At 56.6% G+C, this 23,215-nt stretch overlaps 6 protein-coding genes across 6 annotated transcripts; 5 read left to right on the top strand and 1 right to left on the bottom strand.

Moving 5' to 3' along the window:
• Positions 1-166: 166 nt before the first annotated feature.
• MYCTH_2306919 (uncharacterized protein) lies at positions 167-1,901 on the top strand. Its single transcript, XM_003664222.1, has 2 exons — positions 167-1,728; positions 1,781-1,901. The coding sequence occupies exon 1, from the start codon at positions 364-366 to the stop codon at positions 1,570-1,572; it is 1,209 nt and encodes a 402-aa protein (XP_003664270.1). The 5' UTR covers positions 167-363; the 3' UTR covers positions 1,573-1,728; positions 1,781-1,901.
• Positions 1,902-2,961: 1,060 nt separating this feature from the next.
• Positions 2,962-6,596, top strand: MYCTH_82275 (uncharacterized protein; the record flags this gene model as incomplete). Its single annotated transcript, XM_003664221.1, has 2 exons — positions 2,962-3,646; positions 3,805-6,596. The coding sequence occupies 2 exons, from the start codon at positions 2,962-2,964 to the stop codon at positions 6,441-6,443; spliced, it is 3,324 nt and encodes a 1,107-aa protein (XP_003664269.1). The 3' UTR covers positions 6,444-6,596.
• A 983-nt stretch (positions 6,597-7,579) lies between these two features.
• On the top strand, positions 7,580-10,136 carry MYCTH_2306915 (uncharacterized protein). Its single transcript, XM_003664220.1, has 4 exons — positions 7,580-7,831; positions 7,929-7,998; positions 8,100-8,320; positions 8,375-10,136. The coding sequence occupies exons 1-4, from the start codon at positions 7,759-7,761 to the stop codon at positions 9,790-9,792; spliced, it is 1,782 nt and encodes a 593-aa protein (XP_003664268.1). The 5' UTR covers positions 7,580-7,758; the 3' UTR covers positions 9,793-10,136.
• Positions 10,137-11,324: 1,188 nt separating this feature from the next.
• On the top strand, positions 11,325-15,153 carry MYCTH_2306913 (uncharacterized protein). The gene is made up of 3 exons (XM_003664219.1): positions 11,325-11,687; positions 11,783-14,926; positions 15,025-15,153. Exons 1-3 carry the CDS (start codon positions 11,594-11,596, stop codon positions 15,036-15,038), a joined length of 3,252 nt encoding a protein of 1,083 aa, XP_003664267.1. The 5' UTR covers positions 11,325-11,593; the 3' UTR covers positions 15,039-15,153.
• A 619-nt stretch (positions 15,154-15,772) lies between these two features.
• On the top strand, positions 15,773-17,301 carry MYCTH_2306912 (uncharacterized protein). The gene has a single exon (XM_003664218.1). The coding sequence runs from the start codon at positions 16,068-16,070 to the stop codon at positions 17,199-17,201; it is 1,134 nt and encodes a 377-aa protein (XP_003664266.1). The 5' UTR covers positions 15,773-16,067; the 3' UTR covers positions 17,202-17,301.
• Positions 17,302-18,260: 959 nt separating this feature from the next.
• On the bottom strand, positions 18,261-22,774 carry MYCTH_116322 (uncharacterized protein; the record flags this gene model as incomplete). The annotated part of the gene is made up of 10 exons (XM_003664217.1): positions 22,670-22,774; positions 22,256-22,363; positions 22,003-22,178; positions 21,787-21,913; positions 21,089-21,648; positions 20,559-20,969; positions 20,240-20,490; positions 19,483-20,181; positions 18,427-19,398; positions 18,261-18,313 (listed from the first exon to the last, which is right to left on the bottom strand). The coding sequence occupies exons 1-10, from the start codon at positions 22,688-22,690 to the stop codon at positions 18,261-18,263; spliced, it is 3,378 nt and encodes a 1,125-aa protein (XP_003664265.1). The 5' UTR covers positions 22,691-22,774.
• Positions 22,775-23,215: the final 441 nt, after the last annotated feature.

The raw sequence follows: 23,215 nt of genomic DNA, 5'->3' as shown, positions 1-23,215 counted from the left end.
GTTGTCGAGAAGATTTCTGAGGAGGAAATTTTGGTGGTGCTGCACACAGAATATGAGGTTGTGGATTTTCGGAAGCTCGGACCAACAGGGCACGACGGGAAATCTTCGGCGCCCAAAGGCTTCAGGCACTGCAAGAACTTCGTACATACGGTAGTTACACATCCTTGTCGTGAAACCCCGCGCCGACCAACTGGTTAGACTCATCTAGGCTTTCATTTCGAGTCAAATGCAAAGCCCGAGAAGCCATGAATAAGAACAGGCCTTAAGTTTTACAGCAACATTTAACCCACGATTTGAAAGTACGCGCATTCAGCAGAACTAATACCCCACCATCATTTTGACGATCCAATCCTCGCCTTCAGTATGGCGCCTGTACTTTGCGCCAATTGCAAGACTGAGCGAGCGCTCATTAAACGGCCCAAGAACCACGCAAAGCTGTGCAAGGCTTGCTTCATTAGAGTTTTCGAGGACGAAGTACATCACACCATCACATCATCGCGGCTCTTCTATCCCGGGGAGAAGGTGGCAATAGGAGCCTCTGGCGGCAAGGACTCGACCGTCTTGGCCTCTGTTCTCAAGACGCTAAATGAGCGACACGGCTATGGACTCGAGCTGGTTCTCTTGAGCATAGATGAAGGCATCAAAGGGTACCGTGACGACTCGCTGGAGACAGTCAAGCGGAATGCCGTGCAGTACGACATGCCGCTCACGGTAGTCGGCTATGACGAGCTGTACGGCTGGACGATGGACCAGGTCGTCGAGACCATCGGCAAGAAGGGCAACTGCACATACTGCGGCGTCTTCCGCCGGCAGGCACTCGACCGTGGCGCAAAGATGCTGGGCATCAAGCACGTTGTGACGGGCCACAATGCCGACGATGTCGCCGAGACGGTTCTCATGAACCTCCTCCGCGGCGATCTGGCCCGTCTCTCTCGGAGTACCAGTATCGTCACAGGAGACGACCAGTCTGAAGTCAAGAGAAGCAAGCCTCTTAAATACTCGTATGAGAAGGAAATCGTCCTTTATGCTCATCATAAGAAGCTCGACTACTTCAGCACAGAGTGCATATACAGCCCTGAGGCGTTTCGCGGGAGCGCTAGAAGCCTTATCAAGCAGTTGGAGAGAGTACGTCCGACTGCCATTCTGGACATAGTTCGAAGTGGAGAAGACATGGCCAGGCTAGTCCCCGGGGAGCCGCTGTCCTCGTGCGCTTGCAAGGGACAGAAGACGGCTTCCTTGGTGCCTGCAGAGGACGATCTCGGCGGGTGCGGCTCGCAGAACGGGCGGACGCCAGGAGACGAGATGGCTGCCATGGACAAACAGCTGAGGGAGAATGAAGCGCACGAGGGGCTCGAGATTGACGTTGCCAAGGAAATGTCCGAGAGCAAGAAGAACGGGGGCGAGAAACAGAAGGCCCTCCCCATAAGAAATGGCAACGGTGCATCGAAGGGTGTCGCTCGTCAGGTTCGTGGAAACTGCAAGCGCTGCGGTTACATGTCGAGTCAGGATATATGTCAGGCGTGCATGCTCCTCGAAGGCTTGAATAAGAATCGGGCCCGGATACAATTATAGAGATTGAGTATTGGAGGTGCTGAAGAGCGGTACGGAATTCTGTGATTGTCTCTGCGTGGAGGGCGTATGGTGGCCTACTGAATACTCCCCTGGAGCTATCCTCCCATCGCACATGCCCCTCGAATGCGTCTCGCTCTACGACATCCTCTTCTCGACCTATTCTATGTAAGCTCTCGCCGCGTCCCAAATCATGCGCCAGGTTACCCACCCTCCAGGGGTTGTTTAATTCGAACCCGGGCGGCGCTATCGGGTTGTCTGTTTGCCCTCGCAGGTATCCAGTGAGTCTCCTGTCGCGGTCCATCACTGTTCCGAGTCGTCAGCAAACCAGGACTGTGGGCTCAACGCCATGGTAAGGGGAGTATAGTACTTTGCTGTCGGCGAGTTAGCAGAAATGTTCATTTAGCAATTAATTGTCCGGCCCAGGTATTCAACTCACCTTGTCCCACTGGTCAATCGACCATCTGTGCCTCTTGCCGCCGCTTTGCATGTTCTTGATCTTGTTCATTCCGGCGCCCGTCACGCCGAACATCTGGAACCTCGTCAGCGACTGGAGCGGACGCGAGCAGCAGTTCGACTGGAGCTTACGGCAATGATGATGCCATACGGAATCAGAGTCTCGAAGGGAACCGGCATTGTGGCGGTATTATCGGCCTAGTTCAATCATATTAGCTTAAAAACAGCTGTGAATCCCGCATTGGAGCCGTACATGAAGCCCTCGTTCCCCAGTTGAGCGAAATACAGCCTCGAAGCTCCGGTTTCCTGGTAATCGCGAATGTCATGCAGATTGGCGAATCGGCTGGTTGTTCGGATTGATGATGCCTGAGGCACCAAGCTTTTTGGAAGTGGGTCCGCGATTGGGAGTGCTGCGGAGCCCCTGCACCAATCTGAATGACTAACTAAGCCCTTCCCCATTTCAGTTCCCAGTGCAACACGGGAGGCGCTACGCTCAACGGACTGGCAACTGCGACACGGTGATTTGAACTTTGCAGAACAATCGATCGCTTGTTCCTTTACCACCCGCTTCTGGTCGACGCCTGATCCAGCTGTGTTTACGTGTCTCTGCGGCTAATCAATTCAACTGGTCGTTAACATTGTTGATCCACGACTTTCAAGCCTGTGATCGTCGCGTCGCGCGCCCCTTTCGCAATCTGCGCCAACAACACGAACTCACAAGGGTCCGTCTACGACGTAAAACGTTCCCAGGACCTTTCAAGCCTTCAACGCTTCTTTTGGAGGTTATGCCACTGGAATGACTCACTTTGTTCCGCTTCCCTACGGCCACTTGGTATGAACGTCGTTGGCTGCCACGACGCTTGATGAGGCGCGCCAACTGTCGTGGTCGCTGCCTCGCCTGTCCTCGACTTCGAGCTGGGAAACAACAACACGAAAATGGCGGACGCGCAGCTCACGGAGGAGGAGTTGCAGCAAAGCGTCATGCAGTCGGAACGAAACGCCGGGGCGGTGCAGGACAACCTCGATGGCGATGTGGAGATGAGCAACGACAGTCCGTTCACTTCCCCAAGTCATATTGACGTTGGTTCTGGGTCTGTGGACGGAGATGGGGAGGACGAGGACATGGGTGAAGAGGAGGAGCACAAGGAGGAATACGACGACAATGAAAACGCTGCGCAACAAGACGAGGACCACACTGACAGTAGCGAATCGGAAGAAGACGATGACGACGGCGACGTTTTCGAAGAGGATGCCGAGGGAGAGGGGGACGATATCCCGGTAACTCAAAACCGCCGCCCACAACGAAGGTCAGCCAGCATGGCGAACGGTCACGATGACGATGAAGACGACGAAGACGAAGGTGTCGGCGCAGTCAAAATAAAGCCTGGCGAGACGGATGATGAAGATGACAGCGGCGTCTCCTCGGCGAGCTTAGCTAGCTCCACCGACGCCGAATCAGACGAGGAGGCGGAATGGGAGCCTGCCGATAATGGCGATGCTGATGAGGATGACGAGCTCGAAAATACCGCTGGCCTTTGCATCTTTTGTAAGCAGGACGAGGAACATGATCCGAGCGAGGAGTTCGAGGTATTCTTGGCCTGCATTAAGTGTGGGGATAACGGTCAGTCACCTACCACACATCATGGTCCTAGGGTCCTGGGGACTAACCACGATGTAGCCCACCAACAATGCGCCCGAGAGAACGAGGCCCTTGCGACTGAAGATAGTAAGCCTCTGAAGCCGGTCTACCATTAGTTGTGCCTTCTCTGACATTATCAGCTCCCGAGACATGGAAATGCCCCGGGTGTGCAGACGAGTCGGATTCGAACAGCGCCGCTGAGTCGGGCGAGGAGGCTGAGCTGAACGGAGGCACTGATGAAGGGGGAGCCTCCGCTCCCAGGCGGCCTACGGCTCCAAACCTCGCCCGTGACTTACTACCCCCGCAAAAGGGGGTAATGAAACCCGACTCCCACTCTGTTTTCAACCAGTTGGTTCTCGACGAAGACCCTATGGATGGATCTCGTGTCCTTAGGAAGCGCAAAACGTCTTCGATCGAAGCGGACGAAAGTATTATTGGCCTACGCAAACGGCGGAGAAACACGGGTGATGACCAGAGCAACGATGGTGTAGCAACAGGCCAGAAGGACTCTTCCAGGCCGGTCTCGAGATCCTTGCGTTTGAAGATTCCAAGCCACTCCGCATCCATCGTCAAGATGACGCGCCATAGCGTTCTCGTCAAGTTGCGAGTAAACCCGTCGGAACTCCGCCAAATCCTGTCCCAAAGGCCAAAGGGCCAGAAGAAGCGCTCGAGCCGGTCCCGGAGGCGAACGTCGAGGAGCGAATCGACCCGCGCCGCACCTTTGCCCCTGAGTGCAATTGCAACACCCTTCACACCCAGCGCGTACTCGCAACCGTTCTATTCGTTCTACGACAAGGAGACGGACGAACTAAAAGGGAAACCTTACGGCGGAATTCTCAGCGAAGCGGAGGCTGATACCTCCAAAACTATGCCGACAAGCGAAGATCGTCGGCGTTTCGACGAAGCGAAGCAAAAAGCGGAAGAGGAGTGGCGACAGCGCTTGCTCAAGATGCAGACCGAGGTCGAGGCTCCCACCAAAAAGTCGAGGAAGGCGTCAGGTCCTGCCAGCCAGATCGAGTGCATCGAGTTTGGCGGCTGGGAGATTGATACCTGGTACGCGGCTCCTTACCCGGAAGAGTACAGCAGAAATCGCGTCCTTTACATCTGCGAATTCTGTCTCAAATATATGAACTCGGACTATGTGGCTTGGCGCCACAAGCTCAAATGCCCAGCCAAACACCCTCCAGGAGACGAGATTTACAGGCACGGCTCAGTGTCGGTCTTTGAGGTCGACGGCCGCAAGAATCCGGTGTACTGTCAAAATCTCTGTCTCCTGGCGAAATTATTCCTTGGTTCTAAGACCCTGTACTACGACGTGGAGCCATTCCTCTTTTACGTTCTTTGCGAGTACGACGACTTAGGTTATCACTTTGTCGGGTATTTCTCCAAAGAGAAGCGCGCAAGCAGCCAGAACAATGTCTCCTGCATTCTTACACTTCCCATTCACCAACGCAAAGGGTATGGAAACCTGTTGATCGACTTCTCCTACCTCTTGACCAGGGTAGAGAAGAAGACTGGTTCCCCGGAGAAGCCGCTCTCCGACATGGGTTTGGTTTCTTACAGGAACTACTGGCGGCTGGTGATGTGCCGTTACCTCTTGTCTCACTTTTCCGAAGAGAGCTCGGGCAAGGCAGGCCTGAGCATCAAACAGATCTCGGACGACACCGGACTGACGCCGGACGACGTAATTTCGGCTTTGGAGGGGCTGAGGTGCTTGGTACGAGACCCGCAAACACAGCTCTACGCTTTCCGCATCGACTTCCAGTACTGTCGGGAATATGTCGCGAAGTGGGAAGCAAAGAAGTATGTGCAGCTCAACGAAAAAGCCCTGACATGGACGCCGTATGTCATGGGCAGAAGCAACGCGACAAACTTCGAGCTGGGTCCTGCTCTGACCGCAATTGCCCCGCGAGAAGAGGAAGAGGAGGTAAAATCGGCTGTTGCGACGGAGCAGCCTCTGGTTAACGGTGATCAGTCGACTCAGCCAGACATTCCTGCCGAACAGACAAGCTCAAACATTGTTCCCGAGCCTGCCGTGCTTCAATCCACCGAGCCCAGCGAGCCACCGCAACATATTGAACCCACTGAACCTACTGGGCTGATGGAAGGCACACATATTGGCACTGACAACGCTGTCAACGGCATTAAATTGAACGGTAGCCTCACCGAGTGTGAATCCGCAGAACAAAAGACCCAGCCAAAAGTCGAGCTCGAGCCTCGGCCGGCCACGACGACGGCAGGCAGCTGGATGGACCAGTATAAAGACGTACCCCCCACACGGTTTGAAGTGGTTCCCCCGATCAACGGCCGCAGAACCGACCGCACAAGGTCATTCCTACCCCGACCACCTGCAGTGCGAGCTGCCAGCGCCAGCGTCTCCCGCCCAAGGCCGAGACGCTCGGCTGGTTCTCGCCGTTCCAACGCCTCGTCAAGACCGCGGACCAGCAATAGCAACAGCAAACGCAAGCCGGGCGGTACGGGGCGCGGGCCCGGTCGCTGGCCCAAGGGCACCAAGAAAAGCGACTACGGCAATGCGTCCAGCGGTCCAGGCCTCCCGCCAGCGTGGATTGCGGAACGCGCGAGACTTGCAGCGCTGGCTGCGGCGAAAAAAGAGGGCAAAGACGGCGCAGATGTCATGGACACTGTGCAGGTGCAGTCGCCTACCGTACAGGAGGGCAGCAAGATGCAAAAGGGAGAGGGCAAGGGGAATGGCAAGGACAAGGGAAAGGAGAATGCGGATGTGGAAATGCAGGATGCTGAGGGCAAGGTAGATGCGTGAGGTTCTTCTGGCTGGGTTTGACTGGTTACCAGGAAAGGGAAGGGATACCACGGCGTTTTCCTTGGGTCGTTCGCGGCATTGTGCTTTGGGGAAGGGCAATCTGATTCAATTCTCTTTTCCTCCGCGATATGTAGGAACGATGATTCTTGTTTTTCACACACCTTTTCTTCTACCCTCTTTGTATGAGTGACTAGTCCTCAGAAATGCAGGAAAAAAGGGGGGGGAGAGTACGGCAAGGTGGTTTTACTCGCAGTGTTGTGGAACGGGCGTTGATTTTACCAGGTTGCTGTGACATACTTGAGCACATGCAACTTTGTAGTGGAAGTGTGCGGTACTTACCAGATTAGATTCAGGGTTATTGCTGGTTCGGTGGGAGACGGTTCTAAACCCTGGGTTCCGGGTATGTTTGTGCCTGAATACTAAGCTCAAGATAATCTTTTTCAAAGGTTCCATACCCAAGACCTCCTGCATGAATGTGTCTGTACAATACGTCATGGTGTTATGCACTCCTCGCTGAAGCTGGAATCGGAGCTTGTCGCCCCCTGCTTTTGGGAAGATTACGGAGTAATGTTCCCAAGAATGGGTTAGCCCCGCCATGGCCACTTTCTCGAAGGCTTGGCATATCGTCAGCTTTTCTGCCACGCTTTGTCAGAAGTACAGCAGTTCGGAAGACATAGAATTGTGAAAACTTGAGGCGTCAGACAGGCTAGGAGATTTCCGGCCTCAGCTCAGCTTCCTGGAGGGTGGGCAGGAGAAGATAATAAAATGGGTTTGCGGAACTGCGCAATCAACTTCCTTTGCCCCCTTTTTATCCTGGTACCTGTAGGCATGCGAGATTCGAGCCTATCCGTACAGTGTCGATCCACGTAACGTAATTTACGGAATTGCCCTGCGTCGCTAGTTGGGTACAGCCGAGCCTCCCCCTCTTCAACCCGCTTGTCCCGACCAACTTCCATGCCTGCATCGCATTTCGCAAGCCGAATTCGGGCGAGGTAGAGCCGCTGACGAGGCTGCTGGCACGCTGTACACCGAACACCTAGATTGTCCGCAAATACCTTTGTGTGAGGCCCTCCACAAAGCGCACGACAGACGCCCGATTGCGAAACCGGAACTTCAGTGGCGCGCGTCCTTCTCGAGCCCACGGGTCGCCAAGCTCGAGCGGCAGGCCGCCCCCCGACCGCCGACGCGCAACACAGCCTTTCAACTCGATCTCAGGACCCTCCCTGCTTGTCCTCCTTTCTTCCTTTCTGACGCAACACGACACATTTCAGTTTTAGCGGCGGGTTACTATCCCCCCGTCTACGCCGGCGACAAGATGTCGAAAGTCATTCGGAGCGTCAAGAATGTCACAAAGGGCTACTCCAGCGTCCAGATTAAAGTGCGCGAAGGTGGGTCGGCTTCACCCCAGGCAGCTAATGCCGTGCCGCGGCTGGCTGGCTCTTGGAGCAGGAGAGGATAGCGATTACTGACAGTGCCGGGATGCAGCGACCAGCAATGACCCATGGGGCCCGACAGGCACGCAGATGAGCGAGATCGCTCAGTTGACGTTCAACTCGTAAGTGGGAGCAGCGCCAGTGGGGGCGCCATCGACCGGGCAGGGTGACGCCACGATACGAAGCCGGTAAATGCTAACGGCTCGGCCTATTTCGTCGTTAGGTCGACCGACTTTTACGAGATCATGGATATGCTCGACAGGCGACTCAATGACAAGGGCAAGAATTGGCGGCACGTTCTCAAGGCGCTCAAGGTTATGGACTATTGCTTGCATGAAGGTTCGGAGCTGGTCGTCACCTGGGCCAAGCAGAACATCTTCATCATCAAGACGTTGCGCGAGTTCCAGTATATCGACGAGGATGGTAGAGATGTTGGTCAGAATGGTGGGTGTCGCTTTGTCAGGAATCGAGAAGTGACGAGCTAACGTGCTTGTCCAGTCCGTGTCGCGGCCAAGGAGTTAACCGCACTGATCCTGGACGAGGAGAGGCTGCGGGCGGAACGAAGCGATAGAAGGACCTGGAAGTCCCGTGTCAATGGCCTGGAGGAATATGCTCCACGGTATAATGATGGCCATCGTCCGGAGGCCTCGCGACCGCGGAATCGGCAGTATACCGACGAAGAGGATGCGGAATACCGTTTGGCGATCGAGGCCAGCAAATACCAGGAGGAGGAAGATAGGAAGAAGCGCGAGAGCCGTCGTGCCGATGAAGAGGACGATGACCTAGCAAAAGCCATCAAGCTCAGTAAAGAGGAGGAGGAGAGGCGCCGGCGGGAGCTGGAGGAGACCAACGCGAATGCCTTGTTTGACACCAGCGAGCCCACACCGACTAGCCAGCCCCAGTACACCGGCTTTAACCAGGGCTATCAGCAAGGGAGTGCGGTCGATTTCTTTGCGAACCCGATCGACCAGAGTCAAATGCAGCCCCAGCCTACCGGTTACGTGAACACCGCGTACACGGGATTCCAGACACAGGCGACTGGGTATCCGAACGGTTACAGCAACGGGTTTGTCCAGCAGCCGACCGTCTTTGATCCATTTGGCCAGCAGCAGCAGCAGCAGCAGCAGCTACAGCAGCTGCAGGTGCCGCAGCAGAGCTTCCAGCCGCAGCTGACTGGGTACAATCCTTACCTGCTGCAGCAACAGCAGCAGCAGCCTCAGCAGCAGCAATTCCTTCAGCCACAACCCCAAGACACCGGTCTGCAGCCCGGCAGCAACAACCCATGGGCCAGCCACAACAACTCCAGCAGCAGCCCTCAGTCCCTCAAGCCCATGCCGACTGGCTCAAACAACCCCTTCGCCCAGCGCCCCTCGACTGGATACAAAGCGCAGTCGTCGCTCACTACTCTTGGCAGCCTGCCCGAGCAAAAGACCCTGTCCACTTTCCAACCTCAACAACAGCAATCCTCTTCCCCATTTAGCACGACGCAACAATCCCAGCCTCAAATCCAACAACAACAACCGAAACAGCAGCAGCAACAACCGCAAAGAGAACTCAGCGAGCACGAGCAGAAGCTCAACGCGCTTCTCGCTACGGGCGAGGGTCTCGACACGTTCGGCAACACCGGCAACCTGCGAATCCCCGCGCAGCACACAGCTCCGGGTGTGTTTGTGAACAGCGCCGGTGCCGGCCTGGGACGGCTCACCGCCGAGACAACGGGGAACAATCCGTTCTTGAGGCAGCAGTTCACGGGCATGCCGGCCGTCTCGTATCCTCAACAGCAGCAGCAGTTGCCGGCTGCCACGGGCCCGGCGGGAATGGGAACAGGTCTCGGCTCGACGAACAACCCATTTGCCGCGAGGGGAGGGGGCCAGCAGCAGGGACAGCAAGGGCAGGGAGATTTGATTCAGTTTTAGGATTGCGATCAAATGAAGTCGGGGGATACCTAGTGTTGAAAGCATGCGGGCAAGCATGGACGGCCTGGGTTGTGGTTAGTACGGCGACCAGATGGATACGGTTGGGCGGGCAGCCTCCTAAAAGCGGGCGGCGTGCGCGTTTTCCTTTTCTGCCCCTCTTTGTTGGTGTTGACGGATTAAACTCGAGAAGCACCCCCTTATTTGTGCTCTTTCCAACACAAGCTACTGTTTTTTTAAAATTTGTTATTTTGCAAAGTTTGGGACTCGCTCCTAGCGGAAGAAGAAGCGCTGGAGAGGAAGAAAATGAGAGGAGCGGTTCAGTTCTTTCTCAATTCGTGTGGCCTTGCGCGAGAACCATACTGCTGTAAACTGGCAGGGTTGCGTTGGTCATCATGCCACTTGAGACATTCAAGACGGACGCCGTCGAGGATGGGAATGGGTTTCTGATCCGACGAGGCTCCAAATCCCTGGACCTCGGTCGTAACCGGTTCGGTGTCAAGGGGGAACAACTTCACGCGAGCATTTAGGCATGCCGCAGCCGCGACACACTCCAGTATCAGACGGCGATGCTTTAAGACCTGGGCTAGAACTACGTCACGCTCCGGGATTGCGGCCGCGGGTGGGCTGGGGCAGCCGACACATAAAACCCTCTTGAACCGTAACTTGCCGCGTTGATACTCCGTTCGGTTAGTAGGTCGACATTTTGAGACCGTCGTGTAGCTCGCGGGCAGTCATTAGATGGTAGACAGGAAAAAAAAAAAAAAAAAGAAAAAAAAAAAGAGAGAGAGAGAGAGAGAGAAACCGCAAGGACTGCAAGGTCAAGAGAGCCGGGGGATTTATACCATTTGACTCAGGCAGGTGCGATAGGTTCAGGTCCTTCACTCTTCTAGGCAGCCGGCACAAAGAGTTGACTAACATCTGTCAACGACCAATAGGATCGGGACTCTGTTTGGATATGAAGCCCAGCAGATCACTGCCATCGTCTTGGTAACCAACGGAACTCCCAAGTGCAGCTCGACCATACAGTTGCTTTGAGTCCTGAACTCTGATTTGTGCTCAACGCGGCAAGGCAGACTGGAGAGTTTAGTCAGCAACTGAGAAACACCAATAAGCACGTTCAATTGAGCTTCAGGCAAACACAGAGCATCCACGTGACTCCGTCGGCCGGTTGATTGATTATGTCATCTTCGCGGTTCGCAGCAGAATCCATGGGTTTAAAAGCCACCTCCGAGCCCAAGGAACCCAAGCAAAGTATCGACCAGACAAGTAACTATCTAGTTGCAGCACCTCGCTCGTGTCTTCTCTGCCATAACCCAACGCTGCAGGGATCGAACGTAGCGTAGCTCCGTACTGTAGCTAGTGTACATACACCGTACTTGGTCCGTGCTTTGAACCTCAAGCGGCCCGGCCACTGCTTTTTTCGCGGTCACGCAGGTCGGTGGGCGTCGCGTCATTTCATTGGCTGAGAAGCTCGGACGGGCCTTGTTGGGCAAAGCTCAGAAGGGGCCCGGGTCGCCAGTCAACTTTCGCGAGCTGCCAACTTCGCCTTCATCGCGCCCCAATCTTTGTTAAGGGCAAGAACGCGGTGCTGTCCAGCGCGAGCACCTGTTGCGCCGCCAGTGGACGATCCCAAAAAAAATTTCCCTTGACCTCTTTGCTTTTCATCTTGTAATCCCGATTACAACACCGACCGCGACGAGGTTTTCTACGCGCAAGGCGGGGAGTGCCTCGCGCATTTTTTTCCAGACCGACATCTCCATCTCTCGCCACTGCAATCCATCACCGCGCGACATCGCCCACAATGTCGTTTGGGTTCGGCAGCGGTGGCTTCGGCCAGAACAACCAGTCATCCACCTTTGGTGGATTTGGCAGTAGCAACACAAACACGAACACAGGTGTGTCGATTCTTGTTTTCGCCCGTCGACCATTGCATCCGAACTTCCTTCGACGCGATCATTTTACGTTGACACAGAACTAACTTGTGGTGCAGGCTTTGGCTCCGGAACCGGTGCTTTCGGCTCAGGAACCAACACTGGCACCACCGGCACCGGCATCTTTGGCAGTGGCGGCAGTGCATTTGGTTCAAACACCGGCGGTTTCGGTTCCGGTGGCTTCGGGAGCAAACCAGCCTTTGGCACACCGACCACCACCAGCTCAGGGACAGGATTGTTCGGGTCGACAACCACAACAGCAGGTGGCACGGGATTCGGTAGCGGCTTTGGCTCTACAAATACCACTAGCACGCCGTTTGGTGGCGGCACGTCGCTCTTCGGTGGCTCTAAGCCTGCGACATCTGGCTTCGGCACAGGGACGTCGACTTTCGGCAGTGGCACCGGCGGCGGCCTTTTCGGGAGCAGTTCGACCACCGGCACAGGTTTTGGCGCCACCAGCAATCCGGGCATCGGGACCAACATTGGCGACCCGCCCGGCACCGCCATTGTCCCCTTCTCTCCTACAGTGGAGAAGGAGCCCAACAACCCTTCGCAGAGCAACTCCTTTCAGAACATCTTGTTTATGGACGCTTACAAGAAATGGTCGGCTGACGAGCTGAGACTGGTGGATTACAATCAAGGCAGGAAATCCGGCGGTGTTGGTGGTACCGGCGCGTTTGGCGGTTCTACCTTTGGCGGAACAACTGGCTTCGGAAGCAACACAACAGGCACCGGGTTCGGCAGCAACACCGGGACAGGCCTGTTTGGAAGCAGCCAACCGGCCTCGACTGGCTTCGGCACGACTAATACGAACACGGGCGGATTCGGCTCCGGTGGCGGCCTCTTCGGTAACAAGCCCGCAACCGGCGGACTGTTCGGAAACACGTCTACTAGCCAGCCTTCGCAGACCGGTGGTCTTTTTGGAAGCAGCGGCACCAGCGCATTTGGGACCAACACTACGAACACAGGCTTCGGATCGAATACAACCAACACGGGGGGTGGTTTGTTCGGAAACACGAACACAAACAAGCCTGGCGGGTTCAGCTTCGGCAACACCGGCACCGGCACTGGTGCGTTCGGAACGACCTCAACAACTGGCTTTGGCGCAAACACCACTTCCGGAACTACGGGTGGCGGCTTGTTTGGAAATACGCAGAATACCACGACTGGCGGCGGTCTCTTCGGCGGTCAGCAGCAACAACAATCTAGCGGCACGGGATTCGGTTCCGGCACCGGTTTCGGAACGCAGACGCAGAGCACAGGTGGTGGTTTATTCGGCAACCAGCAGCAGCAGAAGCCCGGTGGCCTCTTCGGCGGCGGCACGTCTAACACCGGCACCACTGGTGGTCTGTTTGGGAACGCAAACACAGGGACGACGACCGGTTTTGGCGCTTCAACCACGAACCAGCCTACCACCGGCGGTCTGTTCGGCTCCAAGCCCGCAACCACCGGCGGTGGTCTGTTTGGCAGTAGCACGACCGGTCAGACGGGTGGCACGGGCGGTGGTCTATTCGGCAACCTCGGAGGCAATAACCAAAACCAACAGTCTCAGCAGGGTGGCTTGTTTGGAGGGTTGGGCCAGAATACGCAAGCCAAGCCATCCCTCTTCGGCAGCTCGACTACTGCGGGAGGAAGCCTCTTCGGCAACCAATCCAACCAACAGCAGGGTGGTGGCTTGTTTGGCAGCAGTACTACCCAGCAGCAGCCTCAGCAGGGAGCGCTGGGCAGTTCCCTCCTCGGTGCTTCTCAGGGCCAGCAGATGCCTCAACAGCCGTTCAACGCCAGCATCAACGATATCTCCGCGTACGGTGCCCAGACATTGTTCTCCGGCCTGCCGGATGACAAGATCCAGAACCCGGGCCCGCTTGCCACCCCACTGTCAGGCAAGTCCAAGGTTAAGAGCCGTTCGATCTTGCCGATGTACAAGCTCAGTCCTGCGAATGCCTCCCGCCTCGTCACCCCTCAGAAGAGGGGCTACGGGTTCTCGTACAGCGCCTACGGTTCTCCTGCCAGTCCCTCCAGCTCTTCCAGCACACCTGGTTTCTCGCAGAGCCTCCTTGCCGGCAGCGTCAACCGCGGTCTGAGCAAGAGCGTTTCCGCCAGCAACCTGCGACGTAGTCTGAATGTGGAAGACAGCATTCTTCAGCCTGGCGCTTTCTCGGCCAACTCCAGCGCGCGTCTCGGCAGCGCTGGCAGCCACAAAAAGCTGATCATCAACAAGGAGATGCGAAGCGATCTGTTCGCCTCGCCTAGCAAGGAAACTAGGGCGCTGGAAGACGGCAACGGTTCGCGGAAACTTGCCAAGCGTGTCAGCTTCGACACCGGTACGGTTGAGACGACGACCCCGGACAACCGACAGGCCTCCCTGGAAAACGGCTCCAGTGCGGACGACCTCAAGTCAGACAGCCGTGCCAGCACCAACGGCGTGAATGGCTCCAAGCCATCCCCTGTCTCCCCTGCTCCGGAGGTGGAACAGGTCCAAGGCAACGAGCTTGCCATAGTTCCTGAAGAGGGATCGCCTGCGACCGTGCGGACCGAGAAGAAGACCGGTTCCACGATCGAGCCGGGCGCCTACTGGATGTCGCCGAGCGCGGAGGAGATTCGCGCCATGAACAGGATGCAGCGGCAGCGCGTCTCAGACTTCACAGTCGGCCGTGAGAATGTCGGCAGCGTCACATTCAAGGTCCCCGTCGACCTGAGCAACATCAACCTCGACGAGATCTTCGACGGCATCGTCATCCTGGTTCCTCGCTCCGCCACCGTTTACCCCGTCGCCGCGAAGAAGCCTCCCGTTGGCAAGGGGCTGAATGTGCCCGCGGTTATCTCGTTGGAGCACTCGTATCCTCGTGGCGGTCTCGCGACTACCGGCCGCCGTCTTGAGCGCCACATCGAAAGGCTTAAGACGGCAATCCCCGACACCACATTCGAGAGCTACGACAAAGAAACCGGTGTTTGGACGTTTTCTGTTGAACATTTCACAACCTATGGCCTAGGTGACGATGACGATGATGACGATGAGACCGAGGTCGAGTCTGAAGCACGCCCCCCCCTCTTGAGCCCATCAGCTGTTAAGGACTCTACCTCCCCATCCGACCCCGATGACACCTTCGACTTCAAGCGCAGCCGGCGCGCAGTTCCCGGCGCCTTTGACGATGCCGCACTGTCGGACAACGACGAGGTTACTGATACCGCTCAACGTCAGGGTACGCTGTCTCCTGATCCCCAGGAGGCTGATGCCCCCTTGCCATCACGGGAGTGGCCCGAAGATGAAAGCATGGCTGACGGACCCGATGAATACCAGCTCGAAGCCTATGATCAGTACTCTCGGCAGGGATCCGTTGACGAGGAGGAGGATCCATTCCTCTCCCGTCACGTGGATGATGAGGCGCAGGTCCCTGCTGGTATCATGAGGGCGCGCATGCGGGCCTTCAAGAAGTCGACGGCGCCCACGAAGATTGAAGTGGCTGGTGGAGATGATTGGACGCAGATTTTGCAAGCGAGCGTGCGAGCGCCGAGGACTGTGGACCGCGCGACGTTGCGCGCGCTCAACGAGTCGGGGGCGGTTTGGGATCTGAAGGATCAGGGCAGCCCTGCCCCACAAAAGAAGAATGCGCCTGTGCCCGATGGAGCAGGTTTCGCAACAAGCATCGATTTGATGAAGTCGCTTTTTGAGCAGGCCAAGGGTCCGACTCAACCGGAGCAGGCATCGCCAGCGAAGGGCTTCGTGAAGGTTGGTATCCCGCTCGCCTCCTAGCCCCTCAGCTCTCACTCCTCCTCTTCATTGTTAGCGTTGCTTCCTGTTCCTGTACCTATCCATCATCATGAATACAGACTAAGATTGTTCTCTTGCGTTAGTGGCCCTACCAGCAACGTCCCAAGATCGACCAACAGGAGGGTCCGTCTATTCCCCGCACCAACTGGGGCCCCAATGGGCTTCTGGTCACTACTCACCATGGCGAGCCCAGCCTGCAGCCGGCTGACGGGACTTTGGCTGCCTCCGAGGAGTCGGTCGGATCGCCCGAGAATCTCGCCCGGCTTCAACGGTACATAGACAGCGTTTCTTTCAAGGAGGGACAGCCAATCGCCAGCCCCGAGTTCCGAGAGCTAGCTCAGGGGGATCCTTCCTGGGAATTGGCTTCTCTCCTGTTCGACGACAACGGATACGGTCTGCCTGCTTTTTGGAGGCAGCTGGTGTCCGAGGCTACCGACCGTGCCCTCGCTCAAGAGCCCGGGCTGGAGGAGAAGGCGATCATCTGTCTGGCGGGAAACCGGGTAGCCGATGCCTGTGGCTACCTACTTGCCGCGGGTAACTTCCGGTTGGCCACTCTCGTTTCCGGCATCGGGATGCAAGACGGGGATATGAAGGCCCAGCTGAAGGATTGGCGAGAGTCGAACGTGCTGGCCGAGTTCTCGCAACCTGTCCGAGCCATCTACGAGCTCTTAGCCGGCAACGCCGGTGTCTGCGCCGGCGTCAAGAATGTTCCCATTGAGAACCGGGTTGACTCGTTCACGATCTCTCAGCGGTTCGGGCTGGACTGGATGCGGTCGTTTGGCCTCCGTCTCTTCTACACGACCGGCGCCACCGCGAATGTCGCGGAGGCGGTTCGTTCTTTCCAGGCCGACATCGAGCAGGACAAGGAGCCGGAGCCGGATAGCGCTCTGTGGTCGCTCCTCAAGGCCTTCGCAAACCAGGAGTTTGACTGGTCCGACACGCGCCTTGGCTGGCTTTTGACCAAGGCAATCTACGCTACAGGGAAGGTTTCATTTGGACAGGATGCCGCCGAGAAGCTCGACAAGGCCTCCCTGGCTTATGCTTCGGCCCTCACGGCGCAGTCCCAGTGGGTACCTGCCACCTTTGTTCTCCTCCAGCTTTCGGACGCCGCATCCCGTGAGGCTGCCGTGCGCGACCACCTCGGCCGTCACGCGCGCCGCATTGGCTCGCCGCGCAACCCAAACAGCGCCTTCTCCTCGCTCCGGAAGTTTGGCGTGCCCGAGACTTGGATCTGGGAGGCCAAGGCGCTCGACTTCCGCGCCCGGGGAGACTCGCAGCAGGAGTTCCTCGCGCTGGTCTGGGCGCAGAACTATAGCGAGGCGAACCAGGCCTTTGTCCATCGCGTCGGGCCAGACCTGGTCATCGCGCGGGACTTCCGGCGCCTCTTCCGCTTCGCACAGCTCCTGTTCAAGGTGAAAGGCAAACTGCAAGACTGGGACCGCGGGGCCGCGGTCTATCTGCTGTATCCGATGGCGCGGTTGCAGGGTAAGCAGCACGGGCTGGATAAATTTGATCACCAGCTGTTTGACGGACTGGTGGCGCTGCGCGGGCAGACCCATGGGGATATCAGGCAGGAAGCGGCGATCGCGGACATGGCGGAGGACTTGATCCGGTGCAGAGGCGGGGACCCTAGGCTGTTTGGCCTGCTGCCGGAGGATGTGAGGAGCAAGTATATGCGCGCGCAGGCGCTCGAGGTTATTTGCTGAATGGATGGTGAAGTGGGCGTGTGTGAATCCGAGGTGTTGGCGAGTGTAGACTGTCATTCTGTAATCTGGACGGAGAAATGGATGGGGTTGCTTCACATCGCAAGGGGGAGAGAGAGAGAGGTTTGCTCAGCCCCAGAATGGCCTGGTAATGATGGGATGGGATGGATGGCAGGGAATCATATTCTCTGGCCCCCCTTGGGCTATCGGCTATATAGTACTCCGTATTGCAGCCGTGTTCTAGTTAGATTAGCACCAACACGCAAATAGCGAGCATAATGAATGTTAACTGTGAACATGTTACAACATCATCGGGTTCTTCCTCTCTGTGACTTCGCAGAAGCCATTCTTAGATATGGCTACAGCAGCACCTAGGTGTCAACAGATGGATATAGTGTGCAAGTATCTGTGTTCCGTAGAAGATATAATATAACTAACATGTCTCGACAAGGCCCGAAAATATCATCAACCCGCAACCAACCAACAGCCATTGTCTGTAAAGCAACTCACGATCGGGATCCGTCCGTTCTAATTTGGGAACAATCAAATGATTACAATGAATAAACGTTACAGCTATCCGTAAGTCGTGTAGAGTGATCTGGATCGGGCCTGGCCTCGGGGGCTCAGGCGCCAAAGATCCTCGAGGCGAAATTGGCAAAGTCTTGTTGTGTTCGGGACATCATTGACTGCGATTCAGAGTGCCTCTAAGCTAAATCTCGTTCCGAAGCCTTCCAGGAACTCGCCATCTTACTGGACCGAGCCCCCCGCCGCTACACATCATTCTCATTGATCTCGAGGAAGAGCTCACAGTTCACTCTCACAAGGGATAGAAGATACACCCAAAAGGACCTTTATAGTAAGGCACACGAGAAAGACACATTTGAAGGAAGATATGCGTTTGTCATTTTTTTTTTTCTTTTTGATCTTCTTTATTTTCGTGATCGCAATCTGCGCTCGCTGAGAGAAACCGCTTTGCTCTATCTACACTTTCGTTCCGACAGGCAAACCCACCGCTCCTTGACTTCAAACCATCCCACCCCCATCCCATCCCATCCCATCTCATCAATGGTCCCTCTCACCAAACCATATCATCACTTTGGTAATAGGGGCGACCCCTTGGAAGGCGTAAACATGTTGACCATCCCGAAAGGCGAGCCCACGCCAAGCCCGACCGTCTTACGAGCGGGCGTGACGGGGTCCGTCGTGCTACCATTGCCGTTTTCAGCACCATTGCCGTTCCCCTCGGCGGCGCCGGCGGCCGGCGGCGTGTCGGTCCGCTGGATGACCTGGTCGTCCCTGCGCGGCGGTTTGAAGCCGGTGGCCCTTCCCGCCTTGTAGATATCCTCCAGCATGGTTTCTAGGATGCCGGCGTCCTCGAACTCGAGGTACTTGCGGTACAGCTTCAGCGCGGTGCGCGCGTCCTCGATCGAGTCGTGCGTCTCGAGCTGGATGTCCTCCTTGAGCAGGTACCAGGCCAGGAAGGCGAGCGAGAGCTTGCGCAGGCGCGACTTGAGGAAGAAGACCTGGATCGTGTCGATCACCTGCGCCCGGGGCACCTGGATGTTGATGACGCGGAAGTCTTGCCGCAGCCCGTGGCCGAGGAACTTGCATCCCAGGTTGAGGAGCACCCAGAGCTTCTTGTACGCGACCTTGAGGGACACCAGGTTGTGCTTGCTGGTGCGGGGGTCGAGGTCGCTGGCAGTGATGCCCGAGTACAGCGTGAGGTAGTCGACGACAGGCTCGCGGATGGCGATATAATCATCGATGAAGGCCTCTCCTTCGTGCTCGCCCTGGCCTCGCACCACCGACACTCTGGCGAGAGCGTGCGACATGGGGCGGATCGTCTCCCTCTCGCCGTCTGAGTTCATCTGGATCTCGGGCTGTTTCAGCGAGACAAACTCCGTGTCCAGCGCCACTATCGTCTCCGGCCCTGGCCGCTCCGTCTCCGGGTCGAGCACCCGGAACGTCTTCGTCCCCGACTGCGGCGTCGGGTCTCGGTACAGTACTGACGTGTCCAAGTTGGTTTTCCAGTCCATGTTGAACTTGTTGTTCGCGGCCTTGATCTGGAACAGCAGGATAGCGGGCATCTTCCATGCCGCGTTGAACGTCAGGGCTTCTGCGGCTGAGGTGGGCAGCACCGAGAAGTCGTTGAATAGATGCCACTTGCTCTCACCCGAAGGTGTCGCTTCGGCATGTGCGACTGTTGTATGTACTCTCGTCAGCTCGGACAAACATCCTAACTAACCTACACAGCATTTTTGCACAAGAGCCGGAAACAGCTTACCATTGATCACGCCCACGAGGTGCGATTTTTGAGGCGAGGTGCTCTCGATGTTAACGACCATCCCGATCAACGAGTAAACCGTGATGTTATGGATCCCGCGTTGGAGATGGAGCTTCAGATCCTCGCCCTCGAAGCAGAAGAACTGCCCCTGATCTACTATGATGCCAATCTCCTCCGGCAGCCAGCCTGGCGTCGACCAGAGCCGCCTGTGCTCTTGGCTAGTAATGGCCGTATTGATGGCGAGCACCGCAGGGACGCTCTTGATCGTCTTGCGCATCTGCAGGTTCTGATACCGCTGGCATCGGCTGCACCACCCCTTGGATGCCGTCTCTCGCTCGACCCCCATCTTGAGCACCTGCGAGAAGGTCGTCTTGGGGGCCCTGCCGCCCCGAATGGAGCCTTTTGGCGGCGGGTACATCAAGTCGTTGACGTACGCTGTGCCGGGACGCTGCGTCTCGCTCCGACAATTCATGCATTTGATGGTAACCACGGCCGATGTCGCAAGGACCTTCGACACCAAATCGTCCATGCTGGGCGGCTGTGGGAAACCGAAGAGCGACTGCTCTAGCGCGGTGGAGATCGGGGCTATGCTCCGGTAGTCGTGGTTGATCCTGTCAAAGAGAAACCTGCTCAACCCTTGAGCCATCGTCGACAGGGATGGCACATGGCTTTCCTCCTCGAGCAGCCCCAGAGGCCCAGCTTTGCAATGTTAGCGATTCTAACCTTCCCCGGTTGAGGTTGTGCTCCTCGGACGAACCTTGAGGGGTGGCGCTCAATGCCTTGAACAAGTTCGTTGCTTGACAGGTGGAACCTTCGGCTTTTTGCAACATGTCAAAGACGAAGCCCAACTCGCACAAGAGACACAGGTCCGTCACGCACGCGGTTGCGGCATGTTGGAGGGCCAGATTCCGCAAGAGCGGGGTATAGTGCATGAGTTGCAAGAGCGAATTCGCGTACGAGTTTGGAATGTGGTTCTCCAGACCCGCATACGGCGTCTTGTTGTAGTACCTTTGAGCGACCATCCGTTAGCTCCCCCCCGCCCTCATCGCCAGACAGACTCGGGCGGCTTTGCTTACCCAAAGTCGAAGTCGTCGACCCCAAATTTGCTATACTTGATCTCAAGGTTCCGATACATGGGCGGCGCCTCGGGCTTCAAGCTCTCGATTTCATCCGGCGATAACAGATCGGGCGCCTGCTCCCCCTTAGAGTCGGAAGCGCCAGAAGACATGGCCGACTCTCGCGCCTTCTCGCTTAAGAACTTGGGGGGTTTCATGGAAGGTTTCGAACAGGTTCGTGTATCCTCAACCTGGTTACGTCTCAGACCCCGAGTGTTCCTGCCGTACATACCCCACTCGGTCTGCTTGAGCGTCGACAGGAAGCCCGGGTCAAGCTGCACCGGCGGTGCTCCCACATCAGAGATGATATCAGAAGGCCAGACGGAGAATAGCGGTTCGCGATAGTAGGGCATGCCGACCGAACTCAGAGGACTATCGGCGAGGCGGGTTGGTCAGCGGGAGAAGCTATAAAAAAAAAAAAAAAAAAAAAAAAAAAAAAAGGAAGGGGTGGGGGAGAGGGGAATGGGACGGAATCCGGGGGCCAAGCGTACGTATCTGAAGACCAGTCGAGCATCGGGACAGGCTCCTCCGGCTTTGGAATGTCGATCGGAATAGCCATGTCGGTGAAGTGGATCTTGGAGGGTGATCCCCAAAGGTGAATGTTGCACTCGGTGTCGGCCATGGCAAGGGCCTCGCCTGACGGAGCCATCTCGAAGAGGTTGACAAACGACAAGACATTCGCGTACCGCACATTGCTCGTGTTCGGATTCATGATATCGACCACGTGCATCTGGCCGTGCTGGGAGGTCACGATGCTCGTGGTAAGCATCCTCGGGTGCAGTCTGACGTGGGCTGCCAGGGGCGGGAACGGCATCGGCTTCATCGAAGTCATGTTCTTCAGGTCAAAGACGTTGACGTATGGGTCCAGCATGTAGGTCTGGGCAGCCTGCTGCTTCAGAGACCCTCCGCAGGTAACAATAAAATCGTTCTGAGCGTCCATGTCGTTGATGTACGAGGCGTGGGCTTGCCAGCTGCGGACGATCTTGAATGTGATGGGATCGAGAAGGTCGACGCAGCCGGTGCGGGTGGCGGCACATATATACTTGCTTTTCTTCATGATGGTGTAGTGATGTTCTGTAGGCACCTTTTTTTCCCCCCCGTTGGTGTGAGCTGCGCGCCAAACGGAGGGAGGGAAGGTTGGGTTGGAGGGGAGGAATCGCCGGGAGGCAGCAGTTGAGGAACGACTCACCTGCTTGACAATCTCCCCCTTGACGACATCGATGACGAACATGGTATCTTGAAGCCCGGCGACGATGATTTCGGAGGCGCCCTTGGAGGTGAAGCTCATGCATTGCAGATCTTTCATGTCCTTGTGCCTGCAGCCCCGGGTCAGCGCTCTCGGCGTCACTTCGTTTTTCTTCTTCGTCTTGTTCTTCTTCTTCTTGATAGGTTTTCGTGATCGTACCGGATATTCCACAGAGCAGGGCCCCTACGCATCGCCATGTGCACGCTCCGGGTGCCGAGGGCAATCACGCCTTTGTCATGGAACAGGAACTGTCGTACGGGGCCCTCGGATGGGGGGTGTATCTTGAAGGCCGTGTACCGTTGCAGGTCGCGGCGGTAGAACGAGACCACGCGGCCCTGGTTCCGTCAGAGACATGGCCGCACAAGGAAATGGCAGCGCAAAAGAAAAGTCCAGAGAGGGTTGGCAGACGTACTCGGTCGGTGCCCGCCCATAGTAGTTCAGCAAAGATGTCGAAGGCGAGGGCGGTGGCCGGTCGGGGGTAGTCATTGGAGCCGGGCGCCGGGAAGGCGATGCGGGTGACCTAAGGCGGCAAAAGATCACACATGGGTTAGCTGTGTTGCACGCGATGGCGGACGACGCGTAGTTTCGGCCGGCTCGATGGTGCATCGAAGCTGGGGGCGACCTTGAGTTTGGTCTTCGAGTACACCATCGCGGGGTTGGGTCCGCGGGGGGGAGGAAGGGTGAAGGGGGGGGGGGGGGGCGGGGTTCGTGCACTTGCGCGCAACCTCCCCCTCCCGCTCCCGAGCAACCACGAGCTCGGATTCTTTGATTGCTGCTTTGATCCTCTCCCCTTGCTCCTGGGAGTGTGGAAGGAAGTTCAACTTGCCTCGTCCCAGTCCGCATCCATGGCCAGGCTCCAATTACATTTTCAACCGACTAAGGGAAAGGAGGGAGGATGTTTAAAACTGTTGGTTTCAATGCTGGTCAAGTCCAAAATCGGTGCGCGATGCTCGGTGACTCCACAAGTCGCAGTCACTTTGATCGTGGGCTTGGGCCTTTCAGCCTTGCTGGAGGTTCTGTGGGGCTTTTAAGTGGGGCAGAACTCCCTAACAAGCTCTGCGAATCACCTCAGATAAGCTACGAGGTATGATGGGTAAGTTTGACCCCCTGTCTGGGTATTAACAGGGGGCTTGACAGGCGGGCGTAGGCAGGCGCGCAGGCAGGAAAAACTGGTGGTAGAGGCCTGAGAGGTTTTTCCGAGAGATCCCTGTCGGTACCTGTGCAGGGGGTGAAACTTTGGCTCGCAACCATAGTAGTTATAAAAGCACAGGTATGTGCAGTACGGATTACTTCGTACACTACCAAATGATTGATGTACGGAACACAGTGTATTCCGCTCAATACAGATCACCTGGTGCATACACACTCGAGG

This window comes from Thermothelomyces thermophilus, chromosome 4 (assembly GCF_000226095.1).
Source record: "Thermothelomyces thermophilus ATCC 42464 chromosome 4, complete sequence".
NCBI lineage: Eukaryota > Fungi > Ascomycota > Sordariomycetes > Sordariales > Chaetomiaceae > Thermothelomyces > Thermothelomyces thermophilus.
The sequence above is the reverse complement of the archived record's forward strand: the minus strand, read 5'-3'. Positions and strand labels throughout refer to the sequence as shown.